This window comes from Macaca mulatta, chromosome 12 (assembly GCF_049350105.2).
Source record: "Macaca mulatta isolate MMU2019108-1 chromosome 12, T2T-MMU8v2.0, whole genome shotgun sequence".
Taxonomy (NCBI): Eukaryota; Metazoa; Chordata; class Mammalia; order Primates; family Cercopithecidae; genus Macaca; species Macaca mulatta.
This window is the reverse complement of record NC_133417.1, coordinates 65,302,093-65,320,190: the sequence shown is the minus strand read 5'-3', so window position 1 is coordinate 65,320,190 and position 18,098 is coordinate 65,302,093. Positions and strand designations below refer to the sequence as shown.

At 38.9% G+C, this 18,098-nt stretch overlaps 1 protein-coding gene across 15 annotated transcripts in view; it reads left to right on the top strand.

Moving 5' to 3' along the window:
• Positions 1–5,505: 5,505 nt before the first annotated feature.
• Positions 5,506–18,098, top strand: part of RBMS1 (RNA binding motif single stranded interacting protein 1) — a 217,295-nt gene continuing 204,702 nt past the window's right edge. For 3 of the 15 annotated variants that reach the window (XM_077957114.1, XM_077957113.1, XM_028830758.2), the window contains exon 1: positions 5,909–6,587. In XM_077957114.1, the coding sequence (XP_077813240.1) occupies positions 6,513–6,587 (75 nt within the window). In that variant the 5' untranslated portion in view covers positions 5,909–6,512. Of the gene's footprint in view, positions 6,588–7,108; positions 7,717–18,098 lie in introns of those variants that run through there. The other 12 variants (XM_077957130.1, XM_077957126.1, XM_028830765.2 and 9 more) reach the window with 9 other exon arrangements.

Below are 18,098 nucleotides of genomic sequence, written 5' to 3'. Positions count from 1 at the left end.
GATGTTTGGAGAGAGGTTCAGACTGGGAACCATGGGAGGTATATTTGACCCAACCTGGTGACTGAAGAAAGTCTGGATATAACTGAGTCTTGTAGAAAGAGTAAGAATGAACCAGGTGAAGAAAGGTGAAAGATGCCCTAGGCAAATGGATTAGAAAAGGCCAAAGTTGGTCTTCCAACCCTCCAACCCTTCCAACCCTCACCATACAACAATATGGTGAGGGTTGGAAGAAGCAGGCAATGGAAGGGAGGAAATAACTCTATGCCAAGAGGTAACATAGCAGAAATGAATCTGGAAAAATGGGAAGGGCCTGGTCAGGAAGGAAGTTATGAGTTGTGGCAAGAAGTATGAAGTCAATAGTGCTTTTCAAACTCTGGTGGGGTTGGGGAACACATTCTGAGAATTTTAAGATGGTATGTTTCATTTTGATGAATTATTTTTAAAAGCATATTACCATTTATAAAGAAAATATTTTTCTTTAGCAATGACTTGCAAGATTTTAGTTTCCTAATTTAGGGCTTCACAAAATAGAGTTTGATGATTAATATCTGAGGAACATCAGGCTAGAAGATTTATACATAAACATTCCTGCAGATTATAAAACAATTCCCTATTCATGATGAAACCTCATAGTAGATTATAAGTGTTGGTTCCCTTTTATCTATGTTCTTACTTGTTTAACCCTCTAAGAACTCTAATGCATATGCCAGCAACGCTTTCATCTTGCAAAAGCTATTGCCTTTCTGTTTAAGTGTTCAGTAAATGTATTGCAGATATAACCTAGTTACCTACTGTAGAAACAAGAACAGTAACCACTCAGTAATGTTCCAAGTTCTGCATAAGACCTTTCTCATGAACTTAAATCCCATTTACAATTCACTAATGCTGCAGCACAGGGGCTTTTTGTAGCAAAATGTCTCATTTTATCCAATTATTTCAATAGTCTCAAGGAGATGGCATTAGAACAAAGGCATTAATCAAAACTAATTTGTTTGGTCCACTTCTGATTAACTATAAAAAACTTTTACCTTTGGTTATAAGAGAAAACAGATTGTAGATATTGGATGCACTAGTTCATGCCTCAAGGTTTGTAACTTGCTGCTGCTTCTGTAGGAAAACAACCCTCCATTTTTTTACTCCATAAAAGGTTCTTATGGCTGACCCATTTTTATTCATTATATTTCCTGGAAGAGGTTGTCCTCAACTACAGAATTCGTAACCCAACCCCCACAAAGTTACTCTCCTTCTATTATCCTGTTGCTTTCTTCATAGAGTTTATCACAACTTATCATTGTTTTATCTCTGTCTCTCTCAGGAGACTGTAAGCTCTGTAAGGTAGGCATCAAGTCTGCTGTATCCCCGGTGGCCTGCACATAGAGGATGCTTCTTCAGTGCTGGCACAGATGTCAATGTGTAACCTCTCTTGGGAAAAAGCACTTAATGGGTCATGCTTTCCTAGGGGTCATCTTGGCACAAAGTTTTATTAAGATTCCTTCATGAGCTCCTTCCCACAAAAGTGCTAAACATGTAGCACACATTTTAAAAAAATGTGTCATTATATAAAATTTTTAAGGCAAGCTGACCTTTTTTCTTTTCAAAAAGAGAAATGGCTAATAGCAGACTCAGATCTGGGTATGAACCGTATAAGAACCTGGGACAATCTTATGCTAGAAAGCGAAAAAAAAAAAAAAAAAAAAAAGAAAGAAAGCAAGCAAGCAAGCAAACTGTCAAGACTGTTAGAGTCTGTTTTTTTTGTTTTTTTTTGACATGAGGCAACTTGAAGGGGCTCCTATTGCCCAAAAATGGGACAATTTGAGCACCAATAAGAATAATGACTGCAATGGGTTGAAGCAATTCAAATACAGTACATTAAAATCACAAATCCAGAATCTTACTTAAAACTGGTTAGCTTTGGAGTTTCCTAAGGGCACCAACTCATCTCCTAAAAATTGATAAATAGGAGAAATTTATCCTACCTTTCCTTTGCTATTTTAAGTTAACCAAAGAGTTGAAGAGAGAAAGTTCTTCTCCATAGACAATTTCTAACTAATAAGTGCAGAAGAAATTATAAGAGGAGAAAAACCGCAATTTGTAACTCCTAATTAGAAAAAAATAGATTGAGGTAAAACTCACAAATGTTGAAAAACATCTTGTGAATGGTTGATGGGGAACTTTATAATGAACCAGTTAGACTGATAATGCCTGAACTTCTGATCAACTTAACATCCCCAAAGATGAGACAACCAGACATTACAGTTTTCTGATGGGATACACATCACATCACATTCCCTATGTGTGCTCAGTACCATCTAGGAACTATTCTTTGTCAAAAAAAAAGTGAATCTGCATCTAATCAAACCTCTAGAACTAATCATCATTGCAAATGACACCATGAGGTTGCAATCAGCCATGTGGGATATTCTACAGGACAAATGACCCAAATCCTTTAACAAGTAAATACCAAATTTAAAAATGAGTGGGGACAAACTGTTTTATTAAGAGAGTCTTAAGAGATCTATCAACCAAATTTAATATGTGGACATTGTTTTAACGTGATTTAAATAGACAAACTACAAAAAATGATTTTTAGACAACAGTAGAAAAATGAACAAGAATTGGGTATCAGCTCACATTAATAAATTATTGTTAAATTTGTTGGGTGTGACAATGGCATTATGTTTTTAAAAAGTTATTTGTTAGAGGAAGGTACTAAAATAGTTACTGGTGAAACATGATGCTTGGGATTTGCTTTGAAACGCTCTAGAAAAATAAAAGTGTGTGTGTATGTGTGTGTGTGAGAGAGAGAGAGAGAGAAAGAGAGAAAGAGAGAGAGAGAGAAGATGGAAGAAACAAGAATGACAAAAGGTTGATGAATGTTGAAGCTGGATGTTAGGAACAGAGGGTTCCTCTGCTTTTGTATTTGTTTGAAAATGATCATGCTTAAAATTAAAAGCTGATTTTTTGTTTTAGAATGTTTTCACATGAAATGCAGTAAAAATACAAAAGAACTTATGAACATTAAAAGAAAAACATTGAAATGCATTCTCATGTATCAATAACCCAGAGCAAAACATCCAACATTACTATTTCTAGAGGTCTCCTTTGGCCCCTCCTTAAATACTTCATCCTTCTTCTTCCTAAGAGATACTGTTTTGAATTTTATGTTATTTTACTCTTGATTTTCCTTATAAAAGTTTTTTAAAACTACTCTACTCTTGCCCTTATTGTTACATAACATACTGTTTAGTTATTTTTTTCTGTTTTTGAACTTCATACAAATGGAATCATGCTTTATGCATTCTGTTGACTTGCCTTTTTCATTCAACATCAATTTTGAAATGACCCATGTTGATGCTTTTAACTGCAGTTTATTCATTTCTGTTTCTGCAAAGACTTCCAATGTGTGCATATACTAAAACCTTTTAATCCATTGGTAGACATTTGAGTTATTGTCTGCATATTATGAACATTCCTGTACATTTCTCCTGGTGCACATATAAAATAATTTATTTAAGATATGTACCTGTTACTGTGTTGTAGGAAACATGCAAATGAAATTGAGGAATGCCAAATTGTTTTCTGAAGTGGTGGTTAGACCAATTTATACTTCCTCCAGTAAGCAGTGTTTTCAGATTTCCCCCTCTTCCACATTTTTACCTACTCTTAATATTTTTAGAGTTTTTAATTTTTGCAAATCTGGTGAATATGAAATGGTAGAGTATTATTATTTTAACTTGCATTTCTCTTATTAATAATGAGCGTGAGCATCTTTTTATGTGTTTTCTGGATATTTGTGCTTCTGTGAAATACACATTCATTTTGTTCATATTCTAACAAGTTCTCTTTTTCTTATTGATTCTTTATACATTCTGTATATTAACCTTTTTGTGCTATATGTATTACAAGTAAGTATTTTGTGGCTTTTATCACTCTTCATAAAATCCTGCAGTGAACCAATGTTCTTAATGTTAACAGTCAAATCTGTCAGTCTTACACTGTTGTTCCCCTTATTTAATCAATCTTTCCTATTTCAGGGTCAACAAGATATTCTTCTATATTGTTTTCTAACAGCTTTATACTTTTGTTTTTCGCATCCAGGTCATGATTCACCTCAATTTTCCCCCCTCCTCCCTTGGTATGTGTGAGGCAGGGCTGCTATTTCAGTTTTTCCATGATTGCCAATTGACCCAGAATCATTTATTGAAAAGTTCATTCTTTCTCCACTGTGCTATAATACCAACTCAGTCATAAATCAAGTGTCTATATAAGTGTGGGTCTGCTTTTGGGTTCTCTAAAACAGGCTGAATTTCCATCATCCAGAAAAAAACAGTAAGTAGAACAGTCTAAGTTTGGTAGTTTCCCTTATTACCTCAAACCTAGAACTTCTGCGATTGTTCTCGATTTACTTCTCTTCCTTCTGTCACTCTTCCAAACCATCATTCCTAGTCTTCCTAAAGCACAATTTAGTTCATGTCAGTTCTCTGTTTAAAAACATTAAAGGGGCCCACATTGAAACAATATGGGAAATATTTTAGGCTCCCCTAGTCTGACAGTGACCCACTCCACCTTTCAGGTCTGCATGCACCTCAACAGTGCCTACAATATAGCAGACACAGTAAACATTAGCTTCCTTATAGGATTTTACATAGGTAAATGAGAGGGACATGATTTGCCTCCTGGCAGACCCAAAACGTGCTCACCTATACTTATATTTATTTTTTGTCAAACATGTATGATCTAGAAATTTGTCTAAACCATATAACGATTATAAGGGCTTTGGGTCTCTATTTTGTCATTGCTTTAAAGTATCTTACTAAACCTGTTTTAAAATGTTATTTAAAAATAATAACTGTTTAACAAAATAATGCATTCCAGTTGAGTTTAATTTACCTTGTGCTATTAACAAAAGACTCTCCAAAAACCAAAATGACAAAGTAATCAAGGTCTATTTAATAACAAACACTGTTTTTATTATATTTTATTAGATGTGCCGGAACCCTAATTTGAGGATGTTTGCTTACCTATGCTATCCGTATGTACGTTTTGGTATTAGCTCTCTTTTTGAGCTGGAAATATAAAAGTCTTCTGCAGGCAGCTTCGGGGACCAATTAACTCCATTAAATTATATCCAGTTATGTAGTGAACTGAACCACTGCTGGTCTGGGGTTGTCTAGAGCTGTGACAATTAGGAGATGGAGAGAGGCAGAAAGAGAGATTGATTTTATATGTCACTGAAGCACACTGCAACAATATGCCAGCGTGACTTTCAAAATGGCCTTAAAATATTCCAAACTCAGGGAGTTTCCTTGCTCCTGAGTGGGAGTTGACAGACTGTCTGGCAGCATTAGAAAGAGGCAGAGAAAAGCTGATGTCTATATTGTGTCCTCTAATAACATTCTGCCTCTTTGCGGCATCCCCCCCTTAGAAGGATCCGTCTATTTGTTGTGAGGGGTGTGTGTGTGTGTGTGTGTGTGTGTGTGTGTGTGTATGTGCTTTGCCTCCCCTTGTGCAAGGGGCATGATTTCACCTCTCACATCTGGGAAAACCAAACCGAAGGACGCTAACCCTCCCAAGGTCACCTAGATTAGTCTTGTGGCCCGGGGTGGGTGGTGGGTGGGAGGAACAGGACCCAGGTGTCCGGACTCCAGCTTTGTTGGGCATTAAATCATTTTCCTTCCCTTGTGAAAAAAAATTACCGGGCGATGGGAAGTGAGAGATTAATCAGATTTCCTCTTTTCCCTTATTTCCCCTCCCCCTTACGAAGATAAAAACTCGGGAAAGCAGAAGAGGTGCCCGCCCTGCAGTTCTTAAGCGGGGTCCCCCCCCGCATTCCCCCTCCACCCTCACTCCCACTCCCATTTCCCCACCCCCGACACAAAGCGATCTGGACTCCCAGGGCTTCCGCCAGTCCAACCGCGAGCCTAGGAGGTGAGGAGTGGTTAAAACTCAGCCCTCACCTCCGCGGGTCCCGGGCTCGGCGTCGCCCAGGCCCCGCCCCCGCCCGCCCTTCCCCCACGGCCTCGGAACGCCAGCCCCTCTCCTCTCTCCCATTCGGGCGCACCCACCCCAGATGCCGCCTGGCACCGAGCGCAGCCGCCGCTGCCGCACTTTCCACTTGTATTGATCACCTCTCAGCCCCGCGCAGCCAGCTTCCCCGAGCGGACCGCGGCCAGCGCGCCAGCCCTTGGCAGCCCCGGAGCAGTCGGGCTCCGGGAGGAAACTCGTTGGGAGCGCCCTGTCCGGGGTGCCCTCTGCGCTCTGCAGTGTCTTTCTTTCTGCCTGGGAGGAGGAGGAGGAGGAGGAGGAGGAAGAGGAGGAGGAGGAGGAAGAGGAGGAGGAGGAGGAGGAGGAGGACGTCTGGTCCCGGCTGGGAGGTGGAGCAGCGGCAGCAGCAGCCGCCGCCGCCGCCGCCGCCGCCGCCGCCGCCGCCGGAAAGGGAGAGGCAGGAGAGCCCGAGACTTGGAAACCCCAAAGTGTCCGCGACCCTGCACTGCAGGCTCCCTTCCAGCTTCATGGGCAAAGTGTGGAAACAGCAGATGTACCCTCAGTACGCCACCTACTATTACCCCCAGTATCTGCAAGCCAAGGTAAAGGGGCACCGGGGGGAGATGACGGCCGTAGGAGGGGGTCCGGGGGTGCGCGCGGGGTCGGGCCCGGGGAGGGGCGCGCAGCGAGCCCCCGCCGCCCCCGGGCGGAGTTGCTGGAAGGTTGCTAACTATAGCGCTGGCCTGGGCAGAGCCGGGCGGCGCGCGGGGCGGCGGCTTCCCTGGGAGCGGAGTGCGGGGATCGGGTTACAGAAAGGCGCGGGGGGAGAGACTAGACAGGAAAGAGCCACCAGCCCCTTCCTGGCCCGGCCAGCGGGGAGGGTCGCGGGGCCGAGCGGCGCCCCTCGCCGAGCCCTGGCCGGCCGGCCGCCGTCGCCTGGCGTCCGCGTCTGGATCCGCTGGTGGCCCGGCTTTTCGACCCCTTCTCCAAGGGCCTCGCCCTGTAAGCTGTAACTCTTTGCTCCCCTCGCCGTGGAGGCGGGAGCCTCCCGCCCCCCAGGGACGCCCCTCCACCTCCCGCGCGCGCAGCGACTAGGGTGGAGGGGCGGCGGGGCCGGGACATTTTCCTCCCCGCCTCCGGCCCTGCGCGCCCGCCCCTCGCCTCTGATCTTTGTGCGGTGTGGCACTTCACCTGGTTACTGATTTCTACTTTTACGCTGGTGTTTTGGGTAGAAAAGTGGCCAAAGTTCACTCGCGTTCATTGATGTCCTTTCTAATCTCTAGAGGTTTTGCAAAGGAGGGACAATGGGCAGATTTCAGTGCAGAGAAAGAAGTGACTTCGTATTTGGTTAAAAAAGAAACAAAAACAAAACTAGCTTATATGTTTGCCACAGATCGATTTCCAATGTTGCTTTTTAAAAAGTGACCTCGGCACACTCTGGGTAACAACAGCTGATGACATGTAGTCATACAAATTGCGCCTGGCTTTCTAGGGACCCTAGGTACTTTGTTAGTGGGCCTATCTTATTTTTACAATAAGAATTTGATGCCTCCCGAACTCATTTAAAAAAAATTGTTTGGGCCAGGAAGACTGGAAATTTCACTGCTTTGGAAGCAGCCGCCAGAATTTGGGAGGGTGGAAGTTGGACGCAGCGGCCTTCTTCAGCGTCCTTCTTCTGCCATTAACATCTATCACAACTCCGGGTGCCCTTCTAGATCACAAAAGTATCAGGTATGGATGCAGTGTACCAACTTTCTTTGGGAGGTTGTAATCACGCTCTGCTTGCTGGTAGTTGGGCATTTCCGGCCTGATACAAAGAATCTCTGATTCAGCCTTTTCTTTCTTAGAATGTGTGTGGTCCACGTTTTCATGTACTTACGACATAACCCTGTATTTGTCTACGTAAAAAGGACACTTGTCAGTATCTAGACCAGAAATGTCCTAGCACTCCAGGGCCTCATTTTCACTTCACCCAATTCCCACTCCACTTTGGGTCACCAGAAAGCAGCAAAATGGTAGCAGCAAGGATACCCCTTATTCATCTCTGTGTAGTTTTCACAGTATTTGTTTTCAGGAACTTGCAGGAGATGCTAGTTTTCTGTGAGCTACATGGAAGGTGTTCAAAGAAATTTTGTGGCATAATCAATGCACTGCCTTTTAGATGTCTTATATATTTAATGCACTTGTTTAAATTATGCAGCATTGGGTGGCTAAAGGACAGCTTATTCAACACTTAACAATATGAATAATAAATACACCCACTCAGGTGAAGAAGAAAAAAAACCATGTTTCTACAGGCACATTTACCTTAGTAATTTTTGTATACCATTAGTAAGTTGGAAACCAAGTCCATACCATTTAATGTAGCTAATGCAATGCCATTTGGCTTTTTTGCCCTGTAAATAATTGAAGAGAGAGACAAACGGCAAGAGCCTGCTCTAGTAATTAGGGTCGGATCCCAGAAAGCTTTACGGCCCATTTTCTGAAAGTGTGCTTCCTGCATAAAGCATTTAATATTGATTTGTGTTGCGGTAAATGACATTCTCAAAACATATTTTGCTATTTCTACAATTAAATCTGAAATCCTATTATTCCGAATTTCTTTGTTTCTGGAGAAAGGTATACATACTCACTTGACCTATATAACATGGTATTAAAGTTTGGTAATTAAGTCTAAATTCCCTGTTGTACAAGTATCTTGATTATCTCAGAAGGGGACAGCTTCTAAAAATGGCACGTGACTAGATGCAAATTTTAGGTAAGCAGATTTCGGAAAAGGTAGCCCTTTTTTTTCCTCTCCCTTATGTATCTGTTGGTAGCATGGTAGTAGTGTTGAGTCATTTAAAAAAAAATAGACTTTGGTTTGTAGTTAGTTTGAAAACAAGTGTTGCCTAATCTTCCTAAAGAGTTAATAAACTTAGGATCTGCTGTCTGTCACGATTCTTGCCTCTGTGTGTTCTTTAACCTTCCTAAACTATGGGATAGAAAACATCACTCTGTTGAAAGTACAGTGATGTGTTTGCTAGGCAGAGTTGTTTTGAAACTTCTGTTTGGAAGCTATATCAAACACTGAAGAATGGCATGGCCATCTCAAAAGTGATATCTAATTTGTGCTCAAGAGGTAGATGTGATTTTCTCAAATCTGATTCTTTTAATCAGAAGGAATAGATAATACCAGGTAAAATGGAACTTAACAGTTTGTTTTGTTATTATACTTTTAAAAGTTATATATGTCAAACCATTCTTCTTGTTTTAGTGATCCAGTCTATTTTTGTAAATTTATTTTGTAATTTTCCCCATAAAAACATACTAGTTACTTCCACATTTTATTAATTAAAAAAAAATACCATCTGTTGGGCTATATTGGAGCAAATGACCATATTGGTATACTTTGTGCTTTGACAGAAAGAAAAAAAACATTAGAAAAAGTACTATATCTCCATGAAACATAAAATAAACTTGAGGGTACTATGGAAGAGCAGGACATGAGTGGAAATGAATGCGACTGTATAATATTCATAATACTTTGGTGTAGACTTACATAAATTTCAGTAACCTGATTTCACATGCTGTTCGGTTTTTTTGTATTTCTCAGTGAGGATGGTCTTATCACAGCAGGTTCTTTTTTATCAGCTGACACATTCATTCTGAAATGTAGTTTGATGTAGTTTTGTAAACATAACCACATGTCGTCCTAAAGAATTTTCTCAATTTTAAAATGATCTATGCTGTATTATATTAAATTTAATATCCACCTTTTAGCTACACAGAAAAAAGATGTTGATAATCTAACATATTTTAACTTAAAGATTTGTATGTACACATTTTCAACCAGTGGCTGCATTAATTTCACTTATTGTAAAAGCAACCCTTGAGTTATGGTCGGTTTATTTCAAAGATACTAAGACATACATTATTGCTAGTGCATGAATGTAAATAGTTACGGGCATTGAAATACTCTATTTCTTTTGAAGAAAGGGAAGTACAAAATTTTCTTTCCATGATTACTTAGCTACATATTTTGTACCAACTAAAAGCAATTTGATACAGTTGTAATCTTTATTCACATAGTTCTAAGAATATATTTCTATAAAATATATGGAAAGCTTGATTTTTTTAAGTTTTTGTGTATAATGAAGTATTGTTTTCCACACTAAATAAATGTCTACACAAAAGATATGTTTATTTCTAAAACAAAACATAATTTTGTTTTTACACCATTTTTACATAAGTTTATGACACAGAATATATCTGAGCCTAGCTTCAGAATCTGAAAATAATGAATGATATAATTTATTCTATTAATAAAGGCTACTAGAACAAAGCAGTTTTTCTGCATTGAACTTTTGCATGCATTTTTGGTTGAATTCCTTAACTCTTACTTAGTTATAGCCAAATGAATATTGATTGTATCAATCTGTTTCTCCAGAAATTAGGAGTCCTGATTTGATACATAAAACTGTTGCGTCTAATTAAGTGGAAGTACACAGGCATAATATTGAGACATGGTGCCCTTTGTATCATAAGAAGTAACCACATTTATGAGGTAAATAGAGTTTGCTTAAAATATGTCAGTTTGGTAATGCAGTATTTTACACTGATGAATCAACCTCATTTCCTTAAGTGAGTGGGGTATTATGTATGACTATCTGGAAGTGGTTTTGGAAGGCTGAAGGACATGTAACTGTTATAACGAAGATGCATTGTAATGCAACAGTGTAGCACCCTTCTCTTCCAATAGCTATTTCTTTTGAATTTCCCATACAACCTTTTTTTTTTTCTTCCCTTATATTGGGAGCCAAATCTTAAGTTCCTTGAAGAGAAAAGGAAAAGATAGGTGAACTAGGAAAGTATTCAATCATTGAGTATCAGGATAACTATATATACCTTACATCTTTGGCAATCTTGGCTTTGAATTTTAATTCAGATATGGGGAATTTCCATGTAATATACTTTCAAGAAAAGAATTTTTACTGATATGTTGCTCTGACTTTGTATTTTGCTTAATGGTTTATTGAAACCATTTTGGCGTCTAGCTTTTGAATTGGGACAGTGAAGTTTTATCCTATTTATTGGAATATTATAGAAATAATAGATTATTATAGAAATAAGAGTATGTCAAGTTACTCTCGAGTGGAAGTGTTTATGCAATCTAAAATAGCTTATTTTAAAGAAATGTAGTAATGACATGTCAGTTATTCAAATGCAGCACCATAACATTTGGTATAAAACCAAACCAAATATTCAAAAGTTGAACGTCAGCTTGGGGATTTTATGTGGGATGAATTTAAATGTTCTGTTTTCTCTGCTGTTTTATTTTATTTATTTATTTTTGACACAGAGTCTTGCTCTGTTGCCCAGTCTGGAGTGGAGTGGCACGATCTCGGTTCACCACAACCTCTGCCTCCCGGGTTCAAGCGATTCTGCTGCCTCAGCCTCCCGAGTAGCTGGGACTAGAGGCGTGTACCACAATTCCTCACTAATTTTTGTATTTTTAGTAGAGATGGGGTTTCACTACGTTGGCCAGGCTGGTCTTGAACTCCTGACCTCGTGATCTGCCTGCCGCAGCCTCCCAAAATGCTGGGATTGCAGGCGTGAGCCACCGCGCCCGGCCTCTGCTGTTTTATTTTAACGAATAAATAGTGAAACCTGATGGAATTCAGCTGTGCCTCACAAGAGGCAGCACTTGGATGATGGAGGTCTACCATAGGTAGTTTGGTTAGGTGATACAGAGCAAAATGTCATTTTAGAACAAACAGTGTGTGTTGAACACACATACAAATTTGAGTACATATGCAAATTTGATAATAGAAACAAAGCATTTCTTAGTCTGGTAGATATGAGGTCAACAGAAGAGTGTAGAGAGGATGGTAATAGCTAAGCCAACCACAAACTGAACATATATCTCCCATAATCTAATTCCTTAATGCATCTAGTCTCCTTAACGAAATTATGTGAATATTTTAATTTTTCAAACAAGCACTGGAAAATAAGAATGTCAAAATGATGAGAGAAAAACAAAAAGGAGAGAGAAAAAATCAACATCTGAACCTCCTGGGGAGAAAAATGTATAAAATTACGCATTGTCATTCTCTCCCTATGTTGTCTCTTAACTAATTCTTAAGTGGATGCATTTTAGAAGATGGAGAATATGTTGGGTGTTGAATATGAAAACCTAGATTCTAAAAGTGAGGTTGGATGCTGATATGAACAGTTAACTTGCATGTAGAGCTGGCACTGTAAACATGCTAAATCAATGTTGATGGGTGATTTCCTACATTCACTGTAATATCTGTGTTCTGGATTAGGTAAAGGTTTAAGCTGGTAGTTTGTTGTAAAATTGCTGAGGCTCATGATGAAGGACTAAAATATTAGCCAATCAATTGTATTTACTGAGTGACCCCAGTACATCATTCTTTGCACTTGACACTGGGAAAGTTTAGAGAGTGGAACATCTGGTACCTGCTCTCCAGCACCTCACAAGCTACCAGGGAGGACAGAATAGACACAATACAAGAAATAAGCACAGAATATTTACAAAGTAGTACACCCACGAAAGCAGCACACCAGCTGGTGTCCTGGGTTTGAGTGACTGAGAAGGCACTAAGATATATGTAGGATTAAACACTTTGCCATGTCTTTTGCCAGAAAATGTAAAGTGCTAATAAATGCTACAATAAACCTGGGAATTTTAGAAAGAAATAGGGCTTGAAATGAATAAATGAATTTTTTACTTGATTGTCAGCATTGTTTTGCATTTTTTCTGCTGTATAAATTCTTTTAAGAGTACTTAGAATTTTAAACGTATAATATTTTTTGTACTTTATGTTAACTCCTTCTCCTCAAAGTTTCATATTCAATTAATTTATTTCATCCTATTATTTTTCTAGTTTATGCTTATAAATGTGCTGTTAAGCCAACCTATTAGAGGTGTGGCCAGTTGGAAATGTAGTCCTTAAATGATGACACAGTGGTTATACAGAAGTATAACTTTGATTGTTTTGAACCATTTGAAATAATGTTTACTTCTCTGATTAGCTTTGCTCTGGCAAAGGGGAGGAAATAAGTTTGGGGTTTGTAGTGCTACTAATTAGATCATTGCTTGCCTGCAATCTACACATTGATAATGTGTCTAATGTGGGCTGGCATTTCTTCAGAAAATAAAATGTTAAAAAATTATTCCTGGTCTTTAGTGGATATCTCTTTATCTGGTCATCAGCCAGCTTTAATTCTTTCAAAATACTCACGCTGCAACTAGATCCAAGTGCTTCAGGAGTCCTGTTGTCCTCCACTTGGCCTCAGTGTGGCCCCTGGAATCCATTCCTCAGGCTACCCGTTGAACAACATGTGCTATGCAGTTGGGCTGCTGGGTCCCAGATAAACAGTGATTTCAGGGAAAGGTTTTGTGCAACAAAATGAGATCATTTCATAGATGTCATAAATATTTTCACTGGTCCTGAAGGAAAAATGCATCATCTTCCCAGACACATTTCACACAATACTAGAGGTGTTTCTTCTACAAGTTGAAAAACCGAATACTTAGAATGGTAGAATTGGATGGACACATCATAGAATGCCATGCTCTGAACTTGAGTTTCTTGGGCTGGGGGGCGGGGGTGTCGGACAGGGAATTGAATTGCCAAAACAGAATTTTATATTATGAGCTTATATTTATATTATCCTCAAATAATGCTATACTATTTCCCCTGCTAAATGCTTTTTAAACGTGATGATTTCGAGTTGCAATTGGGAGTATATTTGAACTGGAGAACCCCTAAACCCTCCCTTACCAGTAGAATTACAATGAAAATTTTCACAGTTTATATAATAAAGTCTCAGATAAAATATTTAGTCATTAGGAAAAGTAAATTATACTGAAATTTGTAATATCGTCAACTTTACCTTTGTCTTCTCAACAACAATTTCATTTCATCATCCAACAGGTTTTTGACAAATGCAGACATTTATAAAAAGAAAAATTTGCCAGAAAAATGTATTTTCAAGTCACTAACTGAAATACTCCCACGACCCTCTTTGCCTCCTACAAAGCACAGTTCTGATTAATTTCATTGTTTCTAAAACGACATTCTTTTAAAAAGGTGCCTAATCTCAGCCTCTTTTCAGGTTTCATTCCACATGATCACTTGCATACTTCTATTTAAAAAACAATAAACACAGAAAGAATTACCTATCAGAGAATGGGCTACTAGATGATGTTTTTCTCATGCTCTGTGTGATTTGTTCAAAAATTGGGTATACCTTAACTTATAAGTGAGTTGCATTTCCAACAATTTTATTCCAAACAGTTAGCTTGTCATTTGGTTATTTAAAACTTCAAATTCATTTCATAAATAAATAGTTATACTTAATGATATGGTCCCCAGCGAACCTATGAGAGTCTGTAAAAGTAACCCACTTTATAATTCACATACAGTTCTCTACTAATACTGCCATTGAACCAAATCACCACATCAGATGTTTCTTGGAGAGAGGGGTGAGTTTTCAGAGTTAGATTTCCAGGAACCCGCCTTTGCTTTCTTTGGGTGAGTGGGAAGACAGGGTTCTTCTACAATCTTTCAACAAGGCTTTGAGCTTTTATGACAGGGGAGGGGTTTCAGCTTGTGAGGTCAGCTTGTGAAGTCACAGGGATCAGGGAGTTTGTGCTGGAGCTTCCTCTGGGGGTCGCCTGAGAGCCCTCTTCACTTCTAGACCCACTCACCTGTTTTCTTGTGCTGGCCTCAGAGATAAACTCGTTCCCTTTTCCCCTTAATTAAAATAAAATCTTTTTCTTTTTAAGAGCCGAGGGTTCCTAGTAGTGCTTCTCATGCTGAGCTTACCACTACTAGATTACTACAGCCTCACAGCTTTTCTTTACTCTCCTTTAGCCTTGAATCAAGCAAACATCTCTTGAGGCTGGTAACCAGAGGAAGCAAAAAGACAAAGTAAAAATTCTATCTTTTCCACTTCTCTTTTTACCTTTTCTTGGTTCGTTGATGCTTCATAACTCTTTAGGGAATCCCCAGACCCCACACCTCCTTGAGAATCCGATGATGGCGTAGTTTTGTTTTGTTTTGTTTTGTTTTTGAGACAAGAGTCTCGCTCTGTCGCCCAGGCTGGAGTGCGGTGGCCGGATCTCAGCTCACTGCAAGCTCCGCCTCCCGGGTTTACGCCATTCTCCTGCCTCAGCCTCCCGAGTTGCTGGGACTACAGGCGCCCGCCACCACCCCCGGCTAATTTTTTGTATTTTTAGTAGGGACGGGATTTCCCCATGTTGGCCAGGATGGTCTCAATCTCCTGACCTCGTGATCTGCCCGCCTCGGCCTCCCAAAGTGCTGGGATTACAGGCGTGAGCCACCGTGCCCGGCCGATGGCATACATTTTCATTAGCCTCAAATGTTTACCTAGAATCAGCCTGTGGAGCACAGGTTAAGAGCCTTACCCAGGGTGGGGAGCAGTGGCTATGCCTATAATTCCATCACTTTGGGAGGCCGATAGGGGAGGATTGCTTGAAGCCAAGAATTCCAGACCAGCCTGGACAACATAATGAGACACCGTCTTTGGCGGGGGGCGGGGGGGGGGGGGAAGGAATCTTATCCTGGAAGGAAGACAAAGACTGAACAAATCTATGCTTAAGAGGATGAATCAGATCAGACCAGAGATCGTTTCATGTTTTTTTTTGCGTTGTAGCTCAACAGACTCTGATGAAGAGCTGCACAAAAGCCAGTGTCCTGCAGAGTGGGGTTAGGTGGCGTGAAGTCCATACCCCTATCCAGCAAGGGTTTGAACAGTTTCACAGTGTGTTTACTTTCTCTCTTCTCCTCCACTCCTGCTCTCCAATTTTCTTGTTGTACTCTTAGAGTTAAGCCACTCTGGACTGACTTCTGTCCACTAACAGGTGTGTGTGATCGTGGTAGATGCACCAGTGTGACCATCGTATAAGCTACTCCCACTCCATCTGCCGGAATCAGGGGCCAAGTGGGTCTGACGTAATTTGGCTAAAAAATCTTTACTACTTCTTAATGCTGTAGACTATGATTAAGAATTTGTAACAACAGTTGCCCCAGATTTGGGTTTTCTTTTCTGATCTCCTTATCCAATTTTATATGGAAATTTTAAATAAAATTGTATTTGGTAATGTATAAGTGTGTTATGGAACCATAGACATGATGTAATACTTTGAACAAAAGTACATAATTAGCATAATAGAAAGTATTTATATGGTAAATGTATACTCCTAATGAGATTGAAACTTAAATATGATAAAGTCAAATAGCAAGCGGTTTACATTTTTTTCTTAACCCATACTAAAATTTAAAATTACATATAACCATTTTTTCTACTTTTTGAATACTAGTTATTCTTTACCTTAAAAAATAATCAAAAAGTTGTGTTTTTATATTGGCAAAAACCTAAAAACAGATGTGTTTCTTATTTGGTAGTAGTTTCTCAGACTTTAAGTTTAGCAGCAGAAATGTTTAACCTTGATTTTGTTTCCTTTTTTTTTTTAAGAGAGATTATTTTTTAACCTACAAATAGGATTTAAAATGACAGTGGGTGATATCTGGTGTTCTTTTCTGCCTCTCTATCTCTGTCACAAAATTCAAATTCATGTTTCAGCAGTACAGGATGTTCTTCAGTACACATCCTTTGAGCCTTCAAAATTTGATTTGACTGTGTGGTCTGACGATAGCATGTTGAGATAAGTACATTTTGATAGTAATCTGTGCCCGAGCCCTAATGAGCATCTGCTTTCTAGGGCGCCACAACAGCACCTTTCTTTGTTTCCTCTTCCTTTGCTTCTTTGATTTGAATCTTGTTACATCCTGCAAATGGGTCATTTTTGTTTGTTTTTCAGTATGCAAATCCTCCTATCTCCCTTTTTTAGGGAAAAAGAAACCAGATATTCTAAATATAAATGAATGCACAGGGAATTTTAAAGGAGTCTTCAGGAAGTGCACAGCTATAGTTCTTCTATTAGCAAATCAGACATATTATTCTAAAAATCATCTAGTTAATTTGATACAGATGGAACTACCTGGTCAGTTTAATTAAATTCAATAATTACTTACTGTGCAGGCATGGTATTAGGCCCTGAAAGGTGCAATATGTAATTAAAACATAGTGTGCATCATCATAATGCACAGTGGAATAATTTTGTTCAAAACTTCTATAGTGCACAAATTTTAAATCTATAGGTTGATATACTCATGTAATAACCACTCAGGTGATGATATAACATTTCCAGAACCAGACAACATCCTTAGTTGTACCCATTAAACGTAACTACTAGTGTGACTTCTATCTTTGTTGGTTGGTTGTATCCATTCTTGTACATCATAAAGATGAAACCATATTATATATATCCTTTTCTGTCTGGCCTCCTTAGCTCATTATTATTTTGTTTTGAGTCACTGATGTTATGTGTGCAATTGGTTCTCTTTTTAATGCTATGTGTATTCCATTACAGGATATATTGTATCAAAATTTATTCATTCTATTATTAATGGGCATTTGGATTATTTCAATTTAAGACTATTTTGAATAAAATTGTATCAAAATTTATTTATCCATTCTATTATTAATAGGCATTTGGATTATTTCAATTTAAGACTATTTTGAATAAAATCACTGTAATTGTCTTGTTCATATCATGTGTTCAACATATGCACTTACACCTAAGAGAGGAATTTGTAGGTCATAGGATATGTGTATGTTCAGCTTGGGTAGACACTACCAGTTTTCTCCTGCCAGCAAAGCATGAGAAATCTAATTGCTTTGCGTCCTCACTAAAACTTGATATTGTCAGTCTTTTAACTTTAGCCCTTCTGGTGGGTGGGTATCTCATTGTGGTTTTAATTTGCATTTTCTTGATGATTAATGATGTTGAGCACTTTTACAAATATATTCATTGGCCAATTAGGTATCCTCTTTTGAGAAGTCTTTTGCAAAATTTAGCCATTTAAAAAAAAATAACAACTTTATTGGGATATAATTTACATACCATGCAATTCAACTTTTTGTTCACTTTTTAAATTGGGTTGTTTTTTTAATTGGTTTGTAGGTTTTAAAATATATTTTGGATACAATCCTTCATCAGACATATGTATGAAAAT